At 41.2% G+C, this 27,636-nt stretch overlaps 1 protein-coding gene across 5 annotated transcripts in view; it reads right to left on the bottom strand.

The window, feature by feature from the left end:
* The window catches only part of NKAIN3 (sodium/potassium transporting ATPase interacting 3), a 547,209-nt gene that overhangs the window by 118,469 nt on the left and 401,104 nt on the right, over nt 1–27,636 (bottom strand). For all 5 annotated transcript variants that reach the window (XM_030553164.1, XM_030553163.1, XM_030553165.1 and 2 more), the window contains exon 4: nt 26,427–26,624. In XM_030553164.1, the coding sequence (XP_030409024.1) occupies nt 26,427–26,624 (198 nt within the window). The remainder of the gene's footprint in view (nt 1–26,426; nt 26,625–27,636) is intronic.

Raw genomic sequence — 27,636 nt, 5'->3', positions numbered from 1 at the left:
CAAAGAGATTGCTGCAGCTCTAAGCAACCACAATGTGTCTGAATGAATTCAATATGGTGAAGTCTGTCAGCATTTAAAAACTTATGTTTGTTATAGAAATTGTTCCTGCACTTAGGGGCAGGAAGAGGCATTTTTACATAAAATGAAAGAAATAAATAGATCAGAATATTATCTGTTTAGCAGCTTTGGTGTGGATGGTAATTATATACATTAATTCATCCCCAAGACTAAATCAAAAGAGCATTAAGGTTGTGAAGTCAAGCACTCAGAAGTCAGGAAATGCAAGAACGAAGGCTGCGTGTGCAACTTTAATTTGGTTCCCTTGTGCATATGCATTATGATAGTCTTTAATTACATGATCACATACAATTTTTTCCCCACAGGCCTTATGACTCATTCAGGATTTTATTCCATGCTCAGTAGGGAAATAGTGGTTATAAATATTCTAGAAGTTATAAACATTTCTGTCCCTGTCCCCAGGCCTCTCCCTGTCCCCTTGTGTTCCCATCCATAGCTCTTGACTCTGACCCTGTCCCTCCCCTCTGCTGCTATCTCCCCCACTTCTTGTCCATACCACCTACTGCTCCTCTATCTCATACTTCCAGACCCTGTCTTCTGTCCAGTCCCCTCCTTAGATCCTATTTTTTCCCACCCCTTGTTCTTTCCCTTCTACACCTCTTCCCAGCTCCTGCCTTCATCTATCACCCTAGCCTCCTGTTAGGCCTGAATAAAGATATAGCAGACAAAACCAGGTATGCCAACCTGACCAAAGTCAGGCTAACAGAGCTTTGTGGGTAATCCTTGAGTGGAAAACACTGAGAAGCAGCAGCATGTCTCACAAGCGCTGGGAAAAAGTGAGATAAGAGAGAAGCTGCATTCCTGGCATAGTATCAAATGTGCTGTGTTAGGGCAGCTCCTTCGAAGAACTGATAAGAGCCCTAGTTTCCCAGCCTCCTTGTTTCCACTCCCTGGTTTTGTTCTTTGTTTGTTTTTAACTCCCCTACATTTCTAACCCTAGGCATGCATGTATACTAAAGGTGTCTAGTTTCTAGTTGTTAGAAGAAGGGGGTGGGTTGCTCCAGTGAATAATTTATGACGCGACGGAACTGTCTATATAGGCTTATACTAAGATGTAAAGAGCGGGCTGGTTCTCGCTGGAGACGAGCTGCTCTCTATTGATGTGTGCACTTGTCAATAAAGAGCTTTTGATCAGATCTTGCTGGTGTTGCCTGTCTCTCTCGCGGTCAGACAGCGAACTTTGCCGTCTGGGTTAGAGTCCCTGACACTCCCAAGATGCTATTCTCCCTCTCCTGAGCACCTGCCCCTGTCTCCCCTGCATCTCTAGCCTGTCCCCACACATTCTTTATTCCTAGTCAAGCTGTTTACTCCTTTCCCTACAAGATGCCTAGGCACCATTAGGTGAGCACTGGAATTGTAGAAGAGAGAGCCAAGAGGAGCAGAGAGGAGTAACTGTAGGGAAAGTTCTTCTCAGTCCCTGCAGCGATGGGGAAACATGGTCAATCTGTATGTGGGGATGGTGCATGCACAGTCTGGTCACACAAAGGAACTGTGAGGGGATAAAATATGCTCAGTGTAGACAGAATCTACAGAGAAGTTAGCTGCCAAACACTAACAAGTCTCTACTGGATAGGTGCAAACTTAGATTATTTTTTTTGAAGGCTTATAACTTGCCAGATTTAGACAGTTTTTCACAGGGATGGCAGAAGGCACATCCTTGACGCTACAGCAAAGCCCTTGATAAATTTCAAGCCCTTGATCCAAAGCATGAAGGTGCTAGAACTTCTCAATGATATGAATGTAAGATTTTTTTTAACAGGGGCAAAGAATATATTTTCCCTAACTCCATTATTAGAAAACTCTGAACCAGTTAAGCTGAAATTAGAAAAAAAAATCAGCCTGAGGCAGACATCCAGCATGGAAAATTTCAGACAGTTTAAATCTGGCAAAGTCACAAGCAACTAAAAACATGGTCTTATAATGGGAAGTGTCAGACAACCTTAACTACAACTACTGTGCAGCCTACAATACGGCAAAACGAAAAGGAGCTCATAGTCTAAGAGTCTGATCCTACCAAATTCTGGATATCTCCTGGGATGCTGAGTGCCCTCAGCTGCTGAAATCAGTTGGAGTTAAGAGCAAGTAGCCTCTCATTCCCATAAAGGGGCTCATCTCACAATATTGGGACCTAGATTAAAGAAATAACTTGACAACTAAAGAGAGCCCTGGTTTGTGGGGGGCAGGAGGAAGGATATGAAAGGGAAGAATAGACAACAGTAACCCATCGGAAGGGAGTACAGCTTTTGGAAGATAGCTGCTTTACAAAGAAAGCAGAATGCTATTTTTTCATGCATTGCATGTCTGCTCTTATAGTCTGAGGAATCAGAGCACTAGCAGATAGGGTGAGAATGGCAATTAGTGGTCAAAGGTTTAGCCAATCGATGCCAGGAAGATACACATTAAACATATACAGGGTTTAGATTTATGTTTGAATTAGGTCATGGGGCAAAGGTGTTACTAATAAGGGTGAAAATACCAGTTACTACAGAATTTACCACTCACTGAGTAGGTGGTAGCAGCATCCTTAAAGCCACTGCACCTGTACAAGTCACACTGATGATCTTTTATGTAATTCTCTGGTCTGTTTTTGTTCTTCAGCTCCTTTCTCTTCCACTGAGGATTGCTGTGCATTCTGAGCCAGTCACTTAAAATCTACCAATCTGTGAATTCCAAATCATCCTGCCTCAGGTCAAAGTGCAGAGCAGCTTGTTTTATATCTCTCGCTCCCCAGACATATGCTGCCAATAGCTGCTTTGGGAATTAGGTGATCACAGGTTGGTTTCTCATGAATTGCCCTAAAGAAAATTGTCTATGACAAACTGTCTAGAGAATATGCGTATATGGTGCAGAGCCATACAGTTAAATTTATTAATAGTAACCAAAGCATTACGTTTTATATTGTACTAACATGGTGCACATTGTAAAACCTCCGAGTGCTGGAACACAGAGAAAAGCCTATGCTAGGCTTTGTAGTTCACTCATAAATATTTATAGGATTACTCAGCCCATTGTATATTGAATAATCAAGTGTATTTGGATGTAAAACAGCCCAACTACCATATTTATGTAACCTATTTGACAGAATGCAATTACAAGTCGGGTTTCTATTTAAACTTTCGGCTATGGCTCTTTGGAGCACCTATGACTTTGACTCCGGAGTATTCAGGGACTTGGCAACTTACAGTTTAGAAATACATGTATTCTGTAGTGCAAAACTTTTTTTATTGTATAGCTATATTCACATACATTTGTTAACAAGGACAAAATTGATATCTGTCTAGTTATATTCACACATGTTGATATAATTTTTCCCCTAGTAAGAAATACCACCACAAAGTAAAACCACTGCAAAGAGAATTTTACTGAGGATTCAAAAAAGAAATTCTGCATTTGCTTTTTACAGACTTTCATTATATTATTAAGAGCAAAGAAAAATAGAGTGGCCAGATACAGGACAGGTGAGATTTTTGGAGTTTGATTTAACAGAGCTATGATTGCAACAATTGGCAAGGTCCATTATTTCTGAAGGTGTAAACATTCTGGCTGTGCTTTAAATATATCCCAATATATCTTAGTCAGTTCCACCCTCCCCGTCCACTATCCAATTGCTATAGGAAGACCCCTTTTATCAGAAAATCATCATCTCAGCAATAGATTGAAATGCTGATTTCAGCTACAAATGGGAAACTGAAAAATAGGAGATGAAAGGGAGGGAGAAAGGCAGCCTGTGCAGATGTACTTTCATTCTCAAGAGTCTCTGCTTCCTCATATCAAAGGAATTCCCACTAAAAAGATTTAATTTGGCATGGCAATATGCACAAATTTGCAAGGGAGATTCTTTGCATATGCTAATGATGCAGATGATGTTCCATTTAAAGCACTACTTTTATTCCCTTTTTTAAAAAAAAAATGCTTGCTCATAGGAATGGAGACACTGCAACTGCTGCTTCAAACCTGCAGAGCAAATTGAAGTGGAATTCTCCATCCACTTGCTTTGTTTGGATCTTTAATTTTATTAGATGAAAATCAGAATCAAAGCTCACAATGTATTCTTTGAAAACCCCAACTGCAGTACAGCCTGATGTATCCACCAGCCCAACCTCCTCACTCATTTTCTGGGGCTTGCGGATGCTTTTTTGCTTCTTGTATTTGCTTAGGTGCTTTAGTAGCTCATTGGAGGAAAATCACCAGTCTACAGAAATTCTTTCTCTGTTGATCAGTGGTTCAAATCTGTGAGGCAGATCCCTACACAGGGGTATGAGGCCTCACCAGAGGGTGCAGTTGTTGTGAATGCATGTGCCAGTACCACTTAGCCTGAAGCATAGGGATGGTGAAAAAAAGCAAGGGGAGACTCTTAAACAGGCCTTTTCTCTACTCTTGTCTCTGAATGTCCCCATGAAACTGGAGGATGGAAGTGGGTGTAGCTACTGGATAGACCAGCAGAAATGGAAGAAAAGAGAGGTAGCAATGGTGAAATTTCTGCTTCTACTACAAAAATGCCCTTTTTGTGGGGTGAAGCCAAGGAGCAGAGAATGGCTTGTGTCTCCTTTTATGCAGTATATATGTCTTCGTTTCTTGTTCTCTATGAGCATCTCTCTAGCCACAGGGTTCCCACAGGAGTTCAGAGGAAGCACAGAGGCACCAATGGAAACAGACATGAGGACCCCGGGTGCAGAGCTATCTCCAAGGAAGCCTACAACCCCAAAAGGTTGAGAACTCTTGCTCTTGAGGTAACTCATGTAACTCACAGCCAAAGTATATCAAATGCAAAAGCAAACAAACACAGCATTAAAATGACTGTCTCTTTATAGATCTAGGGCTGGTGCAACCCATTAGGCAACCTAGGTAGTCGCCTGGGGCGCTAACATTTGGGGGGTGGCGACCGCGGTGGTTGGACCTTCTGTCGCCTCTGTTGGGGGCGGCATTTCGGGGGTGGGACCTTCCGCCGCCTAGGGCGGCAAAAAAGCTGGCGGCACTCCTGTTTAGATCTCATCATTCTCACACAATGGCTGTTAATTGGAGAAGTTATACTTGAGGGTAGACTCTTGTGGTTCCATCCTTTCTGTGTCTGAAATTCACAGTGTGACCCAGTATTCAGTAACAGGGGAGGGCAGCAATCTGTGATCATGCTCTTTCCCACAAAAGGTCAGCTTTCCTACTCAATAACAAGCTTACAAAGGGATGAGAAATGTGCCACTTGTTATTATTACAATCCCTCATTTAACAAACATTACTGGTAAGGAATTAATGAAAGTCCTAGGAGCCAGAGTATCTGTGCAACCTTCTCTATTATTCCTCACTCTCTATACACATTCTACATCTTTACTAATGAGCAGCCAGAGCCTGATTCACCACTCACACCATTTACTTCAATTGCGTTAATCCTGATTTACACTGGTGTGAGTGAGGAATGTCTTCGCGACAGTGAATGGATGAAACTCCACCAATAAAAAGAACTCGCTAATTTAACATTTTCAGATGGAACCTATGAACTGAGGCAAGCAAACACTAGCAGCAAGGGCCAATGCATGTAAAACATATTTAACCTGAAGTTGAGGTTATAAATGTGAGACTCTGTCAACATAATATAATGAAAAAACATTGGAGCACCTGGGAAATCTCTGTATTATTTGTACTTTCTGTTTACAAAAGCTTGAGGAAGGTATAAATCTTAAGTCCTTAAGAATCCCTTCCCCGACATCTGTTAAACAACTCCACCAGTCAGAAGAGCAGAAAGGAATTTTGAAAGGCTCATAAATAAACGCAAATGTATGATTATTCAACCAGATATTACAACAGAATAAACAGCTCCCATCCACCTGTGTATCAAACAGAAGCTGAAATGTCCATTGATGCTCTCTGTGCTCCTTATATAACTTTTGTGGGAGTCCTCTGGGTAGAGAGCTGCTCAAAGAGAATAGCAGAATAAAGACAATTGATTTCAGAAAAGCAGATTTTTAACAGACTCAGAGAAGTGGCAGGTAAGGTCCCATGGGAAAAAACAACAACAACAGAAAAAGGAGTTCAGGAGAGCTGGCAGTTTCTCAAACAGTCAATACTAAAGACACAACAGCAAAATATACTCCTGGGAAGGGCAGCTAGGAAGAATACTAACAAAGCCAATATGTCTCCATCAGGAGCTCTATAATCACCTGAGAATCAAAAAGGAATCCTACAAAAAGTGGAAACATGGACATATTGCTAAGGAGAAGTACAAAAGAACAGCACAAACATGTAGGGACAAAATCAGAAAGGCTAAGGAACAAAATGAGTTACACTTAGCAAGAGATATAAATGACATTAAGAAGAGCTTCTGTAAATACATTAGGAACAAGACTTTCAGAAAGCCTTTGACAAGGCCCCACACCAAAGGCCATTAAAGAAAGTAAATAGCCATGGAATAAGAGGGAAGGTCCTCTCATGGATCAGTAACTGGTTAAAAGATAGGAAACAAAGGGTAGGAATAAATAGTAAGTTTACACAGTGGAGAAAGGTAAATAATAGGGTTCCCCAAGGATCTATACTGAGGCCAGTGCTGTTCAACATATTCATAAATGATCTGGAAAAGGTGGTGAACAATGAGGTGGCAAAGTTTACAGATGATACAGAATTACTTAAGATAGTTAAGTGCAAAGCTGATGACTACGAGTTAGAAAGGGATAGCAGAAAAATGGATGAATAGGCTACAAATTGGCAGCTAAAATTCATATGCAGATAATATTGATAAATGCAAAAGTAATGAACACTGGAAAACAATCTCAACTATCTATACAAATTAGCTGTTACCACTCAAGAAAGAGAAGTTGGAGTAATCAGAAATAGTTCTTAGAAAACATCTGCTCAATGTGCAGTGGCAGTCAAATAAGCTAACAGAATGTGAGAAGCCATTAGGAAAGGGATAGATAAAACAGAAAATATTATAACGCCAATATATAAATTCATAGTACACCCACACCTTGAATACTGCATATGGAACTGTAGACCCATCTCAAAAAGATATATTAGAATTGGGATAGGTACAGAGAAGGATAACAAGAATGATTAGGGTTATGGAAGAGCTTCCATACGAAGAGAGATTAAAAATACTGGGACTGTTCAGTTTAGAAACGAGAAGACTAAGGGGCAATATGATAGAGGGCTATAAAATCATGAATGTTGTGGAGAAAGTAAATAGGGAAGTATTATTTACCCCTTCAGATGACACACTAACTAACGGTCACCCAATGACATTAATAGGCAACAGGTTTAAAACAAACATAAAGAAGTACTTCACACACCACATAGTCAACCTGTGGAACTTGTTGTCAGGTGATGTTGTGAAGGCCAAAATTACAGCTGTGTTCAAAAAAGAATTAGATAAGTTCATGGAGGATAGGATCATCAATAGCTATTAGCATATGCTCCAGGACCTCTGACTGCCAGAAGCTGGGACTGGACAACAGGGGATGGATCACTTGATAAATTGTCCTGTTCAGTTCATTCCCTCTGAAGCACCTAGCACTGGATACTGTTGGAAGACAGAATACTTGGCTAAATGGATCATTAGTCTGACCCAATACAGCCATTCTTATGTTCTTAAGAGAAAGACATAGGAAATTGTAGGTCAACTACTTAATGGGGGAGAGGAGCTAATATGAACAAAAACAAGAAGGCTGAGGTGTTTGATGCCCATTTTGCTTCAGTCTTAAATTAAAAGGCTAATTGGCACCGATGCCTGACACAATTAATATTATCAACAAAGGGGAAGAAACACAAGCCAGAATAGCGAACAGACAGGTTAAAGAATATTTACATAAGTTAGATATAGTCAAGTTGGCAAGGCCTGACAAAATTCACCATAGGATACACAAGGGCTTATTTATACTTGAAATGCTCTGGGGCATAGCTACAGTGCTGCACTTGTGCTGCTGGGGCACTTCAGTGTAAACACTGCCTACATCAATGGGAGGGATTCTCCTGTCAGCATAGTTAATCCGTATAACAATATGTTAGCTAGGTGAACAGAAGAGGTGGTAGCTAGGTCAACAGAAGAACTCTCCCATCGACCTAGTGCTGTCTATAGCAGGGGTTAGATTGGCTTTACTACATCACTCAGGCATATCATTTCTCACATTCCTGAGTGATGTAGCAGGGTCAACTTAACTTTTTATTGTAGACCAGGCCTAAGAAACAGCTGAAACAATCTCAGAACCATTAGTAATAATCTTCAAGAACTCATGGAGGATGGGTGAGGTCACAGAAGACTGGAGAAGGGCAAATACATCTTTTAAAAGGAGAACAAAGAGGATCCAGGGAATTATAGACCAGTCAGCCTAACTTTGATACCTGGAAAGATAATGGAAAAACAATTAAACAATCCATTTATAACCCCCTAGAGGATAATGGGGTTATCAGGAATAGCCAGTATGCATTTGTCAAGAACAAATAATGTCAAACTAACCTACTTTCCTTCTTTGATAGTGTTCCTGGCCTATTGGATGGGAGGAAGCAGTAGATGTACTATATCTTGATTTTAGTAAAGTTTCTGACATAGTCCCCTCATAACATTCTCATAAGCAAACGAGGGAAATGTGGTCTAGGTGAAATCACTATAAGGTAGGTGCACAACTGGTTGAAAAAACATACTCAAAGAGTAGTTATAGATGGTTCACTGTCAAACTGGGAGGCTATATCTACAATGATATGATAGGGTTGTGTCCTGATCTGATACTATTTAACATTTTCATTAATGACTTGGACATTGGAGTGGAGAGTATGCATACAAAATCTGCAGATGACATAAAACTGGGAAGGGCTGCAAGCACTTTGGAGGACAGGATTAGAATTCAAAACAACCTTGATAAACTGGAGAACTGGTCTGAAAACAACAAGATGAAAGTTAATAAAGACAAGTGCAAAGTACTACACTTTGGAACAAAAACTCAAATGCACAAATACAAAATGGGGAATAATTGGCTAGGAAGTAGTATTGCAGCCAAAGATCTGGGGGTTATATTGGATCACAAACTGAATATGGGCAAACAATATGATGCAGTTGCAAACAAGACTAATATTCTTGGGTGTATTAACAGGATTTTCATATGCAAGGCATAGAGGTAACTGTCCTGCTCTACTTGGCACTGGTGAGGCCTTATCTGGAGTATTTTTCCAATTCTGGGTATCACACTTTAGGAAACAGATGGAAAAATTGGAGAGATGTCAGAGGACAGCATCAAACATGATAAAAATTTCAGACAACCTGACCTATGAGGAAAGTTTGAAAATACCTGGGTATGTTTAGATGTGAAAAAAGAAGATGGAGGTGGGGTTGATCACAGTTGTCAAATATCATAAGGGCTGTTAAAAAGAGCATGGTGATCAACTGTTTTCCATGTCCACTGAAGATAGGACAAGAAATAATTTGCTTAATCTGCAGCAAAGGAGATTTAGGTTAGATATTATGAAAAACTTTCTAACTATAAGGATAGTTAAGTACTGGAATAGGTTACCAAGGGAGGTTGGGGAATCCCAGTCATTGGAGGTTTTTTAGGAAAAGGTTGGACAAACACTTTGTGAGGAATGATCTAGGTAAACGTGATGCTGCCACAGCATAGGGGATAGACTAAATGAATTCTCTAGATTTCTTCCAGCCCCACATTTGTATGATTCTATATTTCTATGACCCAGTTTGGTGTTGGCAAGTCAACTGTCAGTGATGTGGTGGTGGAGATTTGTGAGATGATTAACATTGGTGGTGGGCATAAAAATGTGCATGCAATAGTAGCTGGCTTCCAGAGAATGGAGTTCTCAAACTGCTCTGGGGCCATCTATGGCAGATGGTAGGAAAAAGAGCAAGTGAATATGTCAACCACAAAGGTACTAATTCATTATTCTCTAATTCTTGGTTGATCACAGAATGAGGTTCATGAACATCAATGAGGTGTATGGGAAAGGAGCTTGATGCCAGGGTGCTGAAGAGATCTGGTGTTTTCCTGTCTGGAGAAGCAGGGATCTTATTCCCTCAAAATGACATGGCTATCAACAGGTATGAGTGCCATTGCTATTTTGGGGCCTACTACATCCCCTCTCCAGCCATGGCTAATGAAACCATACCCTGATCTCAGACGACCCGGCAGAAAAAGGTTTAATCGCACGGTTAGCAGCTGAAAGATGGTAGGATGGTGTGCATTTGGCAGGTTGAAGGGGCCAAGATGCTGACATAATTGTTTGGATGCCAGTGTGCCACCATGTTATTCTGGCATACTGTGACCTATATAACATCTGAGAGGCTACAAAATATATTTCTGCCTGGAGTGCTCTCAAGACACCAGTGATTTGCAGGCCTGGTACAGATAATTAGAAAGTGCATTTATCACTGGCTCTGGGACTGGGTAGCCAAGGGAAATAAGGGACGTCTTGTGTGCCCACTTCCTGGCCATGCAGGTTGGTGCGGATGAGATGTGATGCTATGATGGCGGCCTGTGATGAGGGATTGTAATGCAGTAAGGTTTTGTACTGTTGTACATATCAGCAATACAGCCTGATTGTCAGTTTGGTATAGATTTTATGTGACTATGAGATTTTGATATTTTATTAAAAGCTTCAGACACAGCTCCCTGACTCTTCCTCCTTTCGCAAGCTCCCACACACCAATGTACTGTACAACCAAACCAAGTTATTAACAAACCAATTTCTGGTGCTCCTATGGAAATGGTATGGAGCTGCTAAACTGGGGGCTACAACTCCCATCAGCCTCTTTCCCTGTGCACTTCTTTTCCCCAGACCAGTAAGAGGAAAGGTCCTGAACCAGGAAGTGGCAGAGCTCTGTTGGAAAGCAGCAGCTGCATGGCATGGCAGGAACTGCAGAGAAGTTGAATGCAGAGAGGAACCTCCAGGAGCTGCATGGGGAGCGGCGTGTGGAACAGGCAGTGACTGCTGGTCATTACAGCTGGGTGCAAGTCTATATGAGACTTGTGGGGGAGCAGCAGCAGTTGGGCAGGGAGCCAGTGCAGAGGGACCCCAATGAAAGACACTAACTGAACCTGCCCTGGAAAACTGCAAGCTCCTATTTGCTTGAATAGAAACTGCACTGGAGAGGGCACTCCAGTCACTAGGTCCTAGAGTTCCAAACATTTACAGCTATTGCTCACTTTGAACTGTAACTGTTTAAGCCTCTGTATCTAGGGTATGTGCAACCTTTCTCCTTTCCTTTCAGCCCTAGTAAAATAGCCTCTCTCTTAACCATGTGTCTATGCCATTACTGGGACCCACCAGGGCTGGTGCCTACAAGGCCTAGTTGCTGAAGGAACTGCAGTGCTTGCGTACGAGTCGTCATACACCTGGCACACTGCTGATATGTTAGGGGATTGGCGTACTCTTGGTGTGCTCGTTGTCTAGCCAGCTGGCTGATGGGCTTTGCCTGTTGGGCATTTTCTAGGCTGTTGGCAGAGCTGGACTGAGCTGTGCAAAAACTGGAACTGGCTATATGGAAATAAAAGATTAAATGTTGAGCAAAGATTTATAAACTGGCAGGGAGCTTCTGGTAGTAAGAGTAGATAAAAAGGTTGGGAGATATTGGCATGGGGAATTGTGGGAATGGCATCGGAGGACTAACTAAATATGAGCTCGGGCATACACAGTTTTACTGTCTTCAAACTGCATTGTGGACATGTGTGGGGGTCACAGCTCAACATGCACGCTGCCCCATTTCCTCAGCCAAGCACACTAGCTTGGGTCCAACACATCCTTATTCACGTGTTTAAGGGCTTTGAGTGTGGACATTAGGTGGGTTGGGCATGTGATACAACTTGCAGCGAGCCTGCAGTGTAGACCTATTCATTTTTGAAATCCAAACCTGTTCCCCTGAAGACAAATACACACAAAGGAGACAGAAAAGATGAAAAATGCAGCTTCTGTTTCTGGTGCTGACTCTTACTTGCAATCTCACTGCTGGACAAACGCAGGCAGAGCACATGGCCTGATCAGCCTCAGAGCGGCTGTGGCAAACTGGTACCAGCATCGGGCTCTTCAGGGCGTTCCTTTTTGCTGACTAACTGGTCACAAGTTCACAGCAGAGTTGCAAAACATGCAATCTTGGCCAGCTAAGCCAGACTCTTATTACACAGGAGGGAAAGGAGAAAGGTAAGAAAAAGAAATAGGCAAGGAAAAGAAATGGACACGAAGGAGCGGGAACAGCAGGAACCCAAGTTTCACACTCCAGGTGCCCTTCACGGTTTAAGCAAAGCCAGTGGATGTGCTGGCGTCATCAGTTCCCTCTCTCTGGTGCAGTCTGGTCAGAACATCTTTCAGAATCAGGACGATAAAGGCTCAGTGGTGTTGTGGTGAATCCTGGCCCCAGGAGATAGTAAGGGTAGCAGCCATGATGGTAAACCTGGCTCCTTCCAGTCCAGATGTCCCACTCACTCCCACTCAGGGTACCTCTACACTGGAATAAAAGATCTGCAGCACAACCGCAACTGGTCCAGATTGACTGAGTTGGGCATGCAGGGCTCAGGATGTGGCGCTAAAAATTATTCGGTAGATGTTTGGGTTCAGGCTGGAGTCTGGACTCTGGGACCCTTCCCCCTCACAGGTGTTTAATTACAGTGCAGACATACTCTTCATGATCCTCAGATAAACAATGTCCAAGAAGAGATGGCAGCCTCATCCCATTAGCACTAATTGGTCAAAACACATTTTGATGATTTAATCTACGATTTCTTTAATCTTTCATCTCATATCAAACTTTACTAGGAGTCTCATTGATACCTTATCTCAATTCTTTTAACCTTAAATAGATGGTAAAATGGGATTGTCTCCAACTTCTGCTGACTTTTATAAACAATCTTATATTACACGCTGCACTGGACTTTTGTTACCTTGGACAATTTAAGAGTACAGGCCTTTGCACAGTATACAAGACCATTTGTCAGATAATATAGATTCAAATTAGGGCAATTTAAACTCCCTGTAGTTTTGTTTTTCAGCTGTACAAGTTTCAATTTTCATCTAGTTTTTTTTTTTTTTTAGATTTTCCTATACAATTTTTTTTAATTAGACCATGCATTTGTTTATCGAGCCCATTAGGCATCTGTAAGGATGGCATACTGAAAACATAATTAAACCTAAGGATAGTAATCATTCTAATGATTGTATTCAGTCCCACACAGTAAATTGCATCTTGTTCCAATTTATTTTGTCATTGAACAGCAATTGTACAAGGGTGCAATCTAATATCCTTCATGATGTTTAAGCTCTATTAAGAAGAAACCCTAGATATTTCATACCACTAGTTATCCATTTAAACTGCTACTGAGAAAGTATTATACAAAAGCAGAACTGCGACAATGGCAATACCTCATTGTTAGTCCTGTTAATTTTGAAGTAGAGATACAAATAAATAACATCTATCAATGATGCTTCTATGGCCCCATTACCGTTGTGTCTGAGTGCTTCACAGTCTTTAAATATATTTAACCTCACAATAGCCCGGAAAATGGTGGGGAAGTACTATTAGCCCATTTTACAGATGGCAAACTGAGGCAGAGAAAGATTAAGGCTATATATATATATACTACGAGCTAGGGATGTGATTCCCCTGCTCAGGTACACATAATCCCAAGGTCCAGACTAATACCTAACCACTGGACCATCTTTCTCTTACATACCTTGTCACACATATATTCCAAATTGAATTCATGTAACACTGATCAGGCAAACTTTCCACTACATTTGCATTCATCACCAACTTCTCTGTCTAAATTAAAATCCGTGGGAGAATTACTTGATCCATAAGCTACTGAAGTCAATAGGAGTCTTTACCTTGACTCCACTGGGCTTTGGATGAGACCCCATATTCAGAAGTCCTCAGTCTGGCAAAAATTCAACAAGGAATGCGTTTTGCTTGATTAAAATACTCAAGCGTAATGTCTTCAGGATATGTTTTGGGGTTTTTTGCATATTTATCTCTATTTGTAAAAATGTCTGATATCATCTATGTGTTTTTGTGTGTTTGGGATGTACATGTTACAGTATATGAGAATGTATATGAAAGCTAATACACAGAATGATAAAGACAAATGGCAATAAACACAGATAAAAATGGAAAATGGTAATGTTCCTTTAAATGGATGATTAATTATCAGTCTTTCTGCTGTCATTCACAATGATTATCACTGAATTTACATAGCGGCATCTAGAAATTGAGGAGAAGTACAAATACAAATAACATCAATAGCTAGTTCCCCCTTAAGGTGTTCCACATCCGTTTGAATAATTTCTCTAAAACTCTTATGTTGTGTAGACTTGGGCAGAGTTCTAGCTGCTGGGACGGTTTTTCAGAACTGTTGACTTATTAGGCTCTTTGGTTCAGACTCATGTCAGATTGCTTGAGCAGTATTCAGGAGCAATACCATTCTCTGTAACTGCCTTCCTTTTCAAGTCAGGGTTTGCTCCAGCTATGGTCTTTTGCACTTCCCTCAGATGTTAGAGGAAACAAATTTGTTCTACAGGCCTGTGTAGCAATGGGATACGGACTTTTTTGTTGTACTCTTATTTAAAATTGATATTGACACATGACTAAGGCTAAGTTTTTGTCATGGATATTTTTAGTAAAAATCATGGATAGGTCACAGGAAAATAAACAAAAATTCATGCCAGCCTGGGACCTGTCCCTGACTGTCACTAAAAATATCTCTGACAAAAGGGATAGGTGGTTCAGCACCCAGTGCTGCTAAGACTCCCTGGTCCCCTACTGATGTGGTGTGTCGGAGCTCTGGGGTCCCTCTGCCTCTGGGGCTGGGCTGCTATGGGGTCCCCTCACCCAGGGCAGCTGGCAGCTGGAGCATCCCCCAGCCACAGGCTGCAGGTGCATCTGGGTAGCTTTTGGGGTCTGACGGCCGCCCGCTGCAGCTGGGCAGCTGTAGGGTTCCAATGGCCGTCCACCTGTCATGGCCGGGCATCTTTGCGGGGTCCACCCACCCACCGTGGCTGGGCAGCTGGAGTTCCGCTAGCATCCTCGCCACAGCTGGGCAGCTGCAGGGTCTGCCAGCTGCCTGCTGCAGTTGGGCAGCTGCAGGGTCCCCCCACCAGGTTGGGGGCTGGGAGCTGCAAGGGCAGGGCTAGCTGGGAGCTCCAGCCCCAGGGCAGAAAATGTCATGAATGTCAACGGAAGTGAAGAATTCACGTGACTTCTGTGACATAACCGTAGCCTTAGACATGACAAATCTGCAAGGTGAAAATAATTCCCACCTGACAGTTTCTGCCAAAAAATCTTTGGTGTGCATAATAATCTTCCTTTTTCCAGTCATGGTCAAATCATGTCAAAGAAATGACACATGCATCAATCATTCAATCTCAAGCCATTCTGAACACACATACACGTTGGCACACACTTCCTCATGGCCATATTCTCAGCCACTGCCCTCCATGTTTGTGCTTACCCAGACCTAGGAAATTTCTTTTCCACAATATGTCATTTATTTTATATATTTATTTGGTTTCTTTAGATTTGTAAAGGCAAGTTAGAAAAGGTGTCTCTCCCAGATTCTAAGCACACTGAGAAAAAAAAACAGATTAAAACAAAGACTAATTCAACAGGAACCTGCAAATATACAATTGCAAAATATCACCATTTGGGCAATGGCTAATCTGTGACTGACATGAACTAACACCCAGCCTGTTCATTTGCAGTCTCCAATAGGCAGGAGTTGTAGACCAAGCTGGATGAGCAAGCATCTCAGAGAGGTGATTAAGAAAAAGCAGAAAGTCTACAAGGAGTGGAAGATGAGTGGGATTAGCAAGGAAAGCTACCTTAGTGAGGTCAGAACATATAGGGATAAAGTGAGAAAGGCTAAAAGCTATGTAGAGTTGGACCTTGCAAAGGGAATTAAAACCAATAGTAAAAGGTTCTATAGCCATATAAATAAGAAGAAAACAAAGAAAGAAGAAGTGGGACCGCTAAACACTGAGGATAGAGTGGAGGTTAAGGATAACCTAGGCATGGCCCAATATCTAAATACTTTGCCTCAGTCCTTAATGAGGCTAATGAGGAGCTTAGGGATAATGGTAGGATGACAAATGGGAATGAGGATATGGAGGTGGATATTACCACAACTGAGGTAGAAGCCAAACTTGAACAGCTTAATGGGACAAAATTGGAGGGCCCAGATAATCTTCACCCAAGAATATTAAAGGAACTGGCACATGAAATTGCAAGCCCATTAGCAAGAATTTTTAATGAATCGGTAAACTCAGGGGTTGTACCGTACGACTGGAGAATTGCTAACATAGTTCCTATCTTTAAGAAAGGGGAAAAAAGTGATCCAAGTAACTACAGGCCTGTTAGTTTGACACCTGTAGTATGTAAGGTCTTGGAAAAATTTTTGAAGGAGAAAGTAGTTAAGGACATTGAGGTTAATGGTAATTGGGACAAATTACAACATGGTTTTACAAAAGGTAGATCGTGCCAAACCAACCTGATCTCCTTCTTTGAGAAGGTGACAGATTATTTAGACAAAGAAAATGCAATAGATCTAATTTACCTCAATTTCAGTAAGGCATTTGACACGGTTCCACATGGGGAATTATTAGTTAAATTGGAAAAGATGGGGATCAATATGAAAATTGAAAGGTGGATAAGGAACTGGTTAAAGGGGAGACTACAACGGGTCGTACTGAAGGGTGAACTGTCAGGCTGGAAGGAGGTTACTAGTGGAGTTCCTCAAGGATCAGTTTTGGGACCAATCTTATTTAACCTTTTTATTACTGACCTTGGAGCAAAAAGTGGGTATGTGCTAATAAAGTTTGCGGATGACAAAAAGCTGGGAGGTATTGCTAACACAGAGAAGGACCGGGCTATCTACAGGAAGATCTGGATGACCTTGTAAACTGGAGTAATAGTAATAGGATGAAATTTAATAGTGAAAAGTGCAAGGTCATACATTTAGGGATTAATAGTAAGAATTTTAGTTATAAATTGGGGACACATCAGTTGGAAGCAACAGAGGAGAAGGACCTTGGAGTATTGGTTGATCACAGTATGACTATGAGCCGCCAATGTGATATAGCCGTTAAAAAAGCTAATCAGTTTTAGGATGCATCAGGCGAGGTATTTCCAGCAAAGATAAGGAGGTGTTAGTACCGTTATATAATCACTGGTGAGACCTCATCTGGAATACTGTGTGCAGTTCTGGTTTCCCATGTTTAAGAAGGATGAATTCAAACTGGAACAGGTTCAGAGACGGGCTACTAGGATGATCCAATGAATGGAAAACCTGTCTTATGAAAGGAGACTCAAAGAGCTTGGCTTGTTTAGCCTAACCAAAAGAAGGTTGAGGGGGGATATGCTTGCTCTTTATAAATATATCAGAGGGATTAATATTAGGGAGGGAGAGGAATTATTTAAGCTTAGTACCAATGTAGACACAAGAACAACTGGGTATAAACTGGACACTAGGAAGTTTAGACTTGAAATTAGATGAAGGTTTCTAACCATTAGAGGAGTGAAGTTCTGGAACAGCCTTCCAAGGGGAGTAGTGGGGGCAAAAGACATATCTGGCTTTAAGACTAAGCTTGATAAGTTTATGGAAGGGATGGTATGATGGGATAGCTTAATTTTGGCAACTGATCTTTGATTATCAGCAGGTAAATATGCCCAGTGGTCTGTGATGGGATGTTAGATGGGATGGGATCTGAGTTATGCAGAGAATTCTTTCCTGAGTGCTGGCTGGTGAGTCTTGCCCACATGCTCAGGGTTTAGCTGATCGCCATATTTGGGGCCGGGAAGGAATTTTCCTCTGGGGCAGATTGGCAGAGGCCCTGGAGGTTTTTCGCCTTCCTCTGCAGCGTGGGGCATGGGTCACTTGCTGGTGGATTCTCTGCAGCTTGAAGTCTTCAAACCACAATTTGAAGACTTCAATAACTCAGACATAGGTTAGGGGTTTGTTATAGAAGTGGATAGGTAGGTTCTGTGGCCTGCTTTGTGCAGGAGGTCAGACTAGATGATCATATTGGTCCCTTCTGACCCTAAAGTCTATGAGTCTATGAGTGTATGAGTACTTACACTGTCAGACAATCTCTGAGGGGCTTTCCTCATGTGCACGTGTTTTGTGAGGGGCAAATTCTTTCCCCGCCACGCAACCCAAATATTTGTTCTTGAATGAGGCAAGGAAGAGGAAGAAAAGGGGACTTCTGGGGTGCAGGGGAAAGCCATCTCCTCTACCAGGCCATGGTGTAGCAGGAGAGCAAAGCTGTGGCCATTACTGCAGCTCTGAGTTTTCTACAATATCTCCCTTGGTTCCTCGACATGGGCTTCATGGGCCCAGACCTGCAAAGGGCTAAGTATTCTGGACCCCAACTCAGAAAGCTGTGAAGTGTGTGTTTAACTTTAAACAGGTGATCAATCTAATTGAATTTAATGGGTGAAAGCTGGCTTCATGGAAGTCAATGGAAGTTTTGTCATTGATTTCAACAGGACCGAGATTTCAGCCAATAGGACTACTCATTTGCTTAAAGCCAAGCATGAATGTAGGAGCAGGATCACAGCAAGAGTGCTCATCACCTTTCAGGATCAACCCCCAGATGAGGCAATGATCAGTAAATATATGTAGCAGTGGATCCAGTAGCTGCACCTGTAGCCCATCCCTGCCCTGACTCCAAACCGATTCTGTGTGCCAATGCATTAGGTAGCCCCACTGAGTGGTTCTCGGTGACACACAGATCTTCTGCTTTTTTGATGGAACTGCATATCCCAGATTAGCCCCTCCTTGCAAGTTCACTCATACATCAGGTATGTGAGACACCTTCTAGAACTGGCATAGAACAAGGTGTTGTTTTTTTTAAATTTAGACTTTCTGGGGCACATGGCAGTGGAAAATCTGCAGCCAGGACAGGCCGAGATATTTCATATGAATTAGGTTTGGAAAGGAGTTAAACCATTAAAACCGCTTAAGCTGTTTCTGGCAGCTAAAGAATATGACCCTTTTTATGGATTGTAAATTTCATAAATCAAAGCTCCTAGACAATCTTGCATATGCCTTTTACTGAGTTGCTCTGAAAAGGGATCACATGGACATACACCTTCTTTCTCAGCCAAAATCAAAGATATACAACAAAGTTTGAGAAGTCTGAGATGCAGCAAATGCACACACAGTGCAATCCCAACTCAATGGTCTCCTGTTCATATAGGATAACAGATAGAATGCTGCAAATCACCTGGGACCATAGTCTAGGAAAAAATCCTTTCTGCACTCAGGTCACATTCAGTCTACAAATTGTAATGGAAGAGTTAGGCTGTCAATGCAGTGCATGATTAAAAGAAAAATGTCCTGTCTGTGCAGGCTCCCACAGAGACAAGTTTTAATCAGTGGATATTTTCCCCGGTATATGAAAGTCTGGTTACATGGCTGACAACTATAATATACAGAGGAGATAATTTTGATGAGTATTAGAGCAGCACAAATCCACTGCTATAAACAAACAAACTATGGTATTAGGTTAGCCTCCAGCTTTGCCCATAGAGCTCACTCACATTTAAGTGTAGAGACTTGGGTTCAGGAATAATTTCAAGTCCCTCACTCCAGCTCAGTGAAATACCATTGCATTGTTGAAAGGTTTGTTTACATGAGGTAATTGTTCAGAAGAGCTCTTCTGGAATAACTCTTCCACTATAGCGATCCCAGAATAACTCTCCGTGTGGATACTTGTTCCTGAATAGGAGTAATTTTTTTTCAATTCAGTTTAATCCATTTTGTAAGTGGATTCAACTAAACCAGAAAAAGGCACTCCTATTCTGGGTTAAGAATATCCACAGGGGGAGCTATTCCCCCACTTGGTAAGGCAACTCCCATTTTTCATGTGCTATAATATATATTCTGCTTACTGTATTTTTCACTCCAGGCATCTGATGAAGTGGGTTTTAGCCCATGAAAGTTTATGCCCAAATAAATTTGTTAGTCTCTAAGGTGGCACAAGGACTCCGTGTTGTTTTTGCTGATACAGACTAACATGGCTACCACGCTGAAACCTATTCTGGAATAGTTATAGTGCTTTCAATTCTCTCTCGACCTTGTTCTGGAATAACTTTCCCAAGTGGACAAGCCCTAAGTGATACATTTTGAGCTAGAGTTGGTTGTCTCCTGCCAGCTGAATTACTGCTGACCTCTCTTTAGCCTTTTTTTAAAGTTGATTGGATATAAGCCACTGTTATCTGGGTCAAGGTCCATTCCAGGCTGTTCAAACTGATGTTCAGCACAAGACGGCATGCACCACCACTACATCAGGGTCTGTGAAAGACTGGTGCCAGCGATCGGGACATGGGTGGTCTGGCCTGCCGTCGGCACAGTGTTTGAGGCCACTGAGCAGGTACAAAGTCAGGAGACAAATGTCAGAGCTGAAAGTCAGAGCCTGGTTCAGAGAGGGAACAGGAGCTGAAGCCAAGGTTAAGCACTGAGTCAGAAGCCAAAGAGCCACAGCCTAGGGTCAGAGGTCTTATGGGGCCTTGGTAGGCCAAAGTCCTTTCAACCTTTCACAGGAAGAATTGGGGCTCCCAATCGACAGAAGGTCCTGTCCGTTAGCTGGGTGGGCCCCATCCATTAGAAAGAGGTCCTGTCCATTAGAAAGAGGGCCCCAAGTGAGGCTATTTATCCAAAAGTCCTTTCTTTGTCTGTTGGTCATTGGAGAATCTATATATATGTGAGCCTCTCCAGGAGGTGTGAGCCCCTCTGGGAGATTACGACTTAGCTGATTTGCCTTAATCATCACACACTGTTTTTAGTACCTCTAGGAGCTGGGGTCACCCTCCCACATGGAATTACGTACAATCCCAGCCCCACAATGATACATAAACTTACTACAGTAAGATCCTCTAAAGATATTTAGGAAATTGATGTATCTGTCACAGCTTTGACAAAGTCTTCTGTTTGCAGTCATAGTTCCTAAGTGGAGCCCTGTAGTTCTATCAAAATTGCTCAGGCCGAAAAAAAAATTATCAGCTGTTGAACACTCTAAAGCTGTTAATGAATCTTTGAGAAGCCCATAGGACAATTGCCATTCACATGGCTATTAGTCATGTCTTTTTCATTATTATTATTACACATATGCTTTTCTTTGACACTCTCTTTTGGTATAATGTTGAAGGTCAGCTCTGTATTCAGCACTGTTAACTTGCTTTTCTATGCCCTGGTACAATTGTTCATTATGGAAAAGTGACAACAGTAACTGTTTCCAACCTAGACAATAAAGATGACAAAAGCAATGAGCTGCAATTCACGAAGTGATGTAATATCAAAAGGGAAAGTACATTTTATTCATGTACATTTTCCATAGGTCTTCATATCCAGTTAGCTCATGTTTTACTCTCACATACTGATGTTGATTGGCTTTTCTAATCAGTCATGAGTCATTCTGGGAAATGGAAAGAGACTTTAGCTCCAGGTTGAACAATGGCACCATTCCCTAAAGGGATTTTCTTTTGAGAACAGTGTATATAACTATACTGGGCTATAACTAATGGGAATAAGAGAGACTGCTGCAGTTCCTCAAAAGAATCACATTATATACTGATATAATTATCCCTTTTGCTATACCAAAATGATAACTGGGCTGCAACAATCATTCCAGCAGCTCTAGCTTGTCTAAAGAGAAGGAGAAAAGATTTCTTTATAAACCTGTTGACAAAAAAGTTCTGGAGCTTTTACCATGGAGTATAGAAGAGAATTCTTGATACATGACACTTATGAAAAGCCACTCAAATGAACCCAAAATGTATTTGAATCTATGGCTCAGGATGATAACATGTCAACAACCTGAACTTCATTAAGCAACTATTTTTCCAGTATCATTTATTGTCTTGCTTTTAATCTCATGCTGTAACTTGACAATCATGTTTGTTTTGATTAATTATTTACATGAATCTCGGATCCTCCATTTTAATGGCTGTTGTGCAGAATATGGTTTCTAATTAAATTCCATTTCTCTGATGAAATAGTATTTAAATCCACGAAATGTCATAATTCATTGTAATATTAAATAATCAATTTTTGACAGATTCTCTGAAAGCAGCAAGGCAGAAATAATTTATAAAATAAGGCAATTGCATTGGGTTACCATGATGTACTGTTGAGGGAGAGAAGCAACAGATTTCCAGAACTAATGTAATCAGATCATGTTGTTTATCATTTTCTTATGGAAGTGACATTTTGTACATTCAGAAGAAAAATGGCCAAGAGAGCAGATAGTTGTGTGATAAAACAAGAGGAAATGATTATCTTTCTGAGAGAGATGATTGCATGTTCATGGATGAACCAACAAAACATTGAAGTATTCAGTTAAGTAGTTAATGAAAATTGTTAGACTCTGCAGATGCTTGGATGACATGTCTATGAACAGTAAAGGTAGGATTTTCCAAAGCATTCTGCACTGGGCTAACCCTGCTCCCATTGAAGTCAGTGGTATAATTCTCATTGACTTTAGTGGAGCAGAACTGTTTAATTCAGGGTGTGTCTATGCCACAGCTGGGAGGTGTGATTGTGGCATGTGTAGATATGCCCAAGCTAGCGTGGATCTAGCCAAGTCCAAGCTAACTTGAGTAACAGAAGCAGTGAAGCTGCAACACGAGTGGCTACATGGGCTAGCCCCACCCACCCAGGACTTTGAGTTCATACTGCCCAGGTTGCTGAGGCTTCACTGCTATTGTTACTCAGTTTAGCTTTGATCCAGTTTGGGTACGTCTATCCGCGCTGCAGCCACACCTCCCCCAGTGCAGTGTAGACATACCTTTAGCGTTACACAGCAGCTGGGAGGTGTGACTCTCAGGGCAGGCAGACAGACACACACACAGTGCTCAAATTATGGGGAAAAAGTAGGGGGGATCTGAATATAAAGTGACACTTTAATTCAAGCAGTATTGAGAAGTAAGGGAGCCATAAAACAGATATGAGGTAGTATAGTAAAGGGCTCGGTCCCACCAACCCCACCTGGTAATTCAAGCACTGGACACTTGCTACCACTAATCAAGCTAACACTTAAAAATAGCAGAGTGGCTGTGGCTGGGGTCACACAGACAGCTGCTGAGGCTAGCCAGCTAAGTACGTACCCAGGGGTCAGATGGGACTGTACCCAGGTGACTGGTCAGAGCTGCTGCAGTGCCAACACAGGTACGTCCACCTGTGCTGAGAATCACACCACCAGCTGCTGTGTAGACATATTCTAAGAGTGCTTTTGAAGAATCCTGTGTTTGGATTTAAGAGTGCCAAGAATTAATGTTTCAGGATTTAATTCTATTTTAAGATTGCCTGTCTTTGTTTAAATGTGTAAATCGGACTAAAAAATTAAGTGACTTTAATAATCAGGAGGGCAACAAGAAGTTTATTTCAAGGTATTTTCTTACAAAATAATATATAGGCTAGAAACATCCTTGAGTATAGCTTCAATCTGATTCACAGGGGCTGCAGTTCTCATATTAATGGGAGCTATGGCCTAGATTCATAAAGGTACTTAGGCATTGTCACATTGAGTATCACAACTCTACTCCACTACAATAAAGGTAAAGCTTGTCTGTGTGGTGACCAGAGAACTTGGAGCATTGGTTAGATACTGTGGAATGATCTTCCCCAGGATCTAAGGATATTCACAAATGTCATCAACTTCCACTCCACACGCAAGGCACATGTCTTTGCCCTTGCCTTCTCTATTATTAAGACAAAGCAGTGTGTACATTAAAAAACAAAACAAAAACAAAAAGACAACAAGAACCAGTAGCAAAAGGAAAACCTTCTACTGCATATACAGTACCCTCTCCCTCAGGAAGGGGAGAATGAGAGAACAAACCACGCATCAGATATTAGTCACATCACTTAATGCATTGCTGGAAGAAGCTCAGATTCTACAGTGACGAGCATGGTATAAGAACCTACATAGAATACTTATAAATTAATATGCACTGGAATCTCAAATTTCATTTTTTACTGGAAGCAGCTCTCGTCCAGAAGCGATATTAACAAGAATAACAATCCATGAAGTCAGTCCAACATTGATTACTTGACATTGTGTGGTCAGAAAATTTCACTGGTACCACTAGGTGTCATGTAAAAATATTGCCTTCTCCTCCATGTCAAGAAGAGAGGAGATTAGAACTATAAGGAAACATTTTTAAATATTAGATTGGTGTATATACATATAGTATATCACAGAATAATAGAATCACAGAACTGGAAGGGACATTGAAAGGTCATCTAGTCCAGTCCTCTGCATTCATGACAGGCCTAAGTATTATCCAGACCATCCCTGACATGTGTTTGTCAAACCTGCTCTTAAAAATCCCCAGTGATGGAGATTCCACAATCCCCCTAGGCAGTTTATTCCAGTGCTCAACCATTCTGACAGTTAGGAAGTTTTTCCTAATGTCCAACCTAAACCTAAAGTCTTTCCTAATGTCTATATAAAATGGCTCATTCTGAGTCTAATCCAGAGCCCACTGAAGTCAATGGAAGACTCTCTACGGACTTCAGAGATTGTCTTATGAAAGCCAGTTCCCACCTCCCATTTAGCATTTCCAGTTTTGTGTATCTCCAAATAGCCCCCCAAAAAGAGTTTATGGGCCACAGATGTGCTTAAAGCTGCTGCCACTTATGCAAGCAGCATTTGTTCCCTGCAAAATCAAGCACTCAGCACAGAGAACATGCCTTACTTTTTAAAAATTAAAAGGCACTGTGTATAAGGATGTTTTCATCAATAGGAAATTTACCATGCACTGTACATAGAATAATGTATTGTTGTGTAATGCTATCATGGTTCCCTTTTAATAGTCATGCTTTATAGCAGTTACCACACTACTCTAAAATATGACTGGATTTCTCTATAGTTAGAATAGGAAAAAGAGTCTAATCCTGAGAGATGCTGAGTACTTGCAATTCCCATTGATATCAACGAATGTTCAGCATTAGGTTCAGACCTTAAATTACTCTGGCCTAGTAACTGTTTGCAGAAGATGACTCTTTAATGATGACTACTCTAATGCATATACTGCAAGCATCACAGGAGATTGCACTGCACTAGAGGTAAAGAAATGAGGTAAGCAGGGTCTAATATGGTCATAGATGCACTATCTTGTGCATATAAAACTGTTCCTTTTTATATACAAGCTAAAATATTTAAGTAAAAGAAACCTTTGAAAAGTGGAAATCTGTTGAAAAGCAGAAATATCTACCTGGACTGTATGCAGTATTTACCCCTTGAGGGATATCATGTTTCTAACTCCCTATCAAATAAAAGTGTTTACCTTCCCGTTTATTTGCACCAGAGTTAGCATGATGAAATGATTTGTTGTGCCAATAAAATTTTTGTTACATTACAAAAAGGTTTGTTGCTCTGCTATTGCTACATAAAATTGTTATGAAATTTAACCATATTGCAAGCTCCAGAAAGGCACATTCCACTTGTAGAACTAGCTACCAGAAAAAAATAATTCTTTCTTTCTTAAATATGGCATTTTAATTCTACTTTGTCAAAAACAATTTCACAGGATCATCTCTCTTTTTTGCTCAGTAGCTGTCATCTATTTCTGTCCACTTCAACACCATCCTACACACATATATACCAAGATCTTGTACAAAACTATGATTATTATATTTTGAGAGCAATTTTCAACTAAATAAACAAAATCTATTTTACTGCTCCTGAGAAAATAGGTCCCATTCTTCCTCTTCCCCCAATGGCCCTTTTAGTTTCAGTAGTGCAAATGTTCAGAGTCCAGTAGCAGAACGATCTGCAGTATCTAATCGCCAATAGGCTTCTCTTGATGGCACAATAATATTATTATATTAAATGGTGTGCAGTTTCAGGCTGGTACGGTAATTATATAGTAACTGCAGTAAGTGGCCCATCAAGGTAAAATGTTTGGATACCCCAGATTCCCACAGAAGGATACAGAATGTCATAAAAAAAAGATATAATAGTACTTTAATTACTACAATTTCCCTGACCTTTTTCAGTTCTTTGTTTGCATTAGGAAGCTATTTACTTTCTAAAATAGATTTATATTCAGACCTGGATGAAGTGTTCCCTTTCTGCACATGTTCTAATGAGTGAGCATTAATTGCTATGGATGAAATTCATTTCAATATAAAGGGCCAGAATTAGGGCAATGAACCACTCATGTTCCCAGTGTAGGGCTGTTATGAAATATGAGCATATGAGAGCAGTATACATTTCAAATGGCAAGTTTTATATTCAACTATGCAATCTAAAATCTGTACTGTTATTGGTCAGTTACTGAAACCATCCACTCAGTAAACAGAAATAATAGCATGTGACCTGCATAATAAAGAAGAGTAGAGGAGTGGTAAATCTGATAACTGAAAATAGAAACTTACAGACAGTAATATTTGGATGGCGCTGTGAATGACCTCGAGATACTGGAAGTCAATGATGCAGCCCGTCACAGAGACATAGGAGTAATCGTCTAGGATCCCAGGGGCTGAAGGGCGCACCACTCTCCGTATGCAGCCTGGCCCATGCTCTCTCCACCAGGAACGGTGCATTGAAATATTAAAGGTCATGAGATCAGTTTCCTAGGAGACAGAGAAAAAGGAATGAAATCCTTGTCTATCACAGCATTAAAGATGAAAACAGGAAATAATGTAATTTCACTTATAAAAGAAAAACTAAGCTAAATAACTAAATAAAAAATGTATAAGATGAAGCCAGACCATTGAAAAGGAGAGAGGAAAATCTTATTGGGGTCCTGATCAGCTAGATACTCTATGAAACATAGAGCAAATAATAGTGTCTGTCCAAAAGAAACTTGGAGTCTAAAAATACAACCTAATTATTACTTTACTATAAAGTGTCTCCAGAATGCATTTATTCTTCTGGTAGGTAAAGGTGACAGACACTTATAACAGTGGTTCTTAACCTTTTTGGGCTAGGACCTCTTATAAATGTTTATGGCCTGTTATGACCCAGTAAATAGCCTGAGGGTGGAGGCTCTGGGGTGGTTTCGGTTGAGTCTTGCCCAACACTCACCCTACAGTCGCAACTAGTGTGCTGTGGGGCTGGCTGGCCTTGGCTCTCTGTTCTGGGTGTTGCAACCTCCGGAGTTGCTGTGCCACTCAGATTGGCCCTGCCCCAATGACTGGACTAAATTTGTGTGAGTGGAGTTGTGACCTGGCTCAGGGGGTTGCAGTGCCACTCACTCAAATTTGGCCTACCCAGGCTCCTGTCATCATGGTGGCTTGGCCAAATCTGAATGGTGCTGGGACCTCTAAGATTGCTGTGCCTGGAGTAGGGAGGCGAGCCCAGCCAGCCCTGTGGGACAGAAGCCAGAGGAGCTGCCATATGACTCTTTGAAACATTCTTGTAACCCATTTTTGGGTCCCAATCCATGGGCTGAGAAACCCTACCCCATACTCAATGTTACTTCTACAGGATAAGATCTAAAATAAACCTCTACAGAATGCATTTGAGGCAATAGGTCTAGTGGAAATATCTTTTGTTTTGTGTAAATTGATCCGTATAACATGTTTAGTGTAGTATATATATATTTATAGTTTCCAAGTCATTATTTAGACTTGGCGAGATATC

The sequence above is a fragment of the Gopherus evgoodei genome, chromosome 2 (assembly GCF_007399415.2).
Source record: "Gopherus evgoodei ecotype Sinaloan lineage chromosome 2, rGopEvg1_v1.p, whole genome shotgun sequence".
NCBI classification, from domain to species: domain Eukaryota; kingdom Metazoa; phylum Chordata; order Testudines; family Testudinidae; genus Gopherus; species Gopherus evgoodei.
This window is presented reverse-complemented; position numbering and strand designations above follow the sequence as displayed.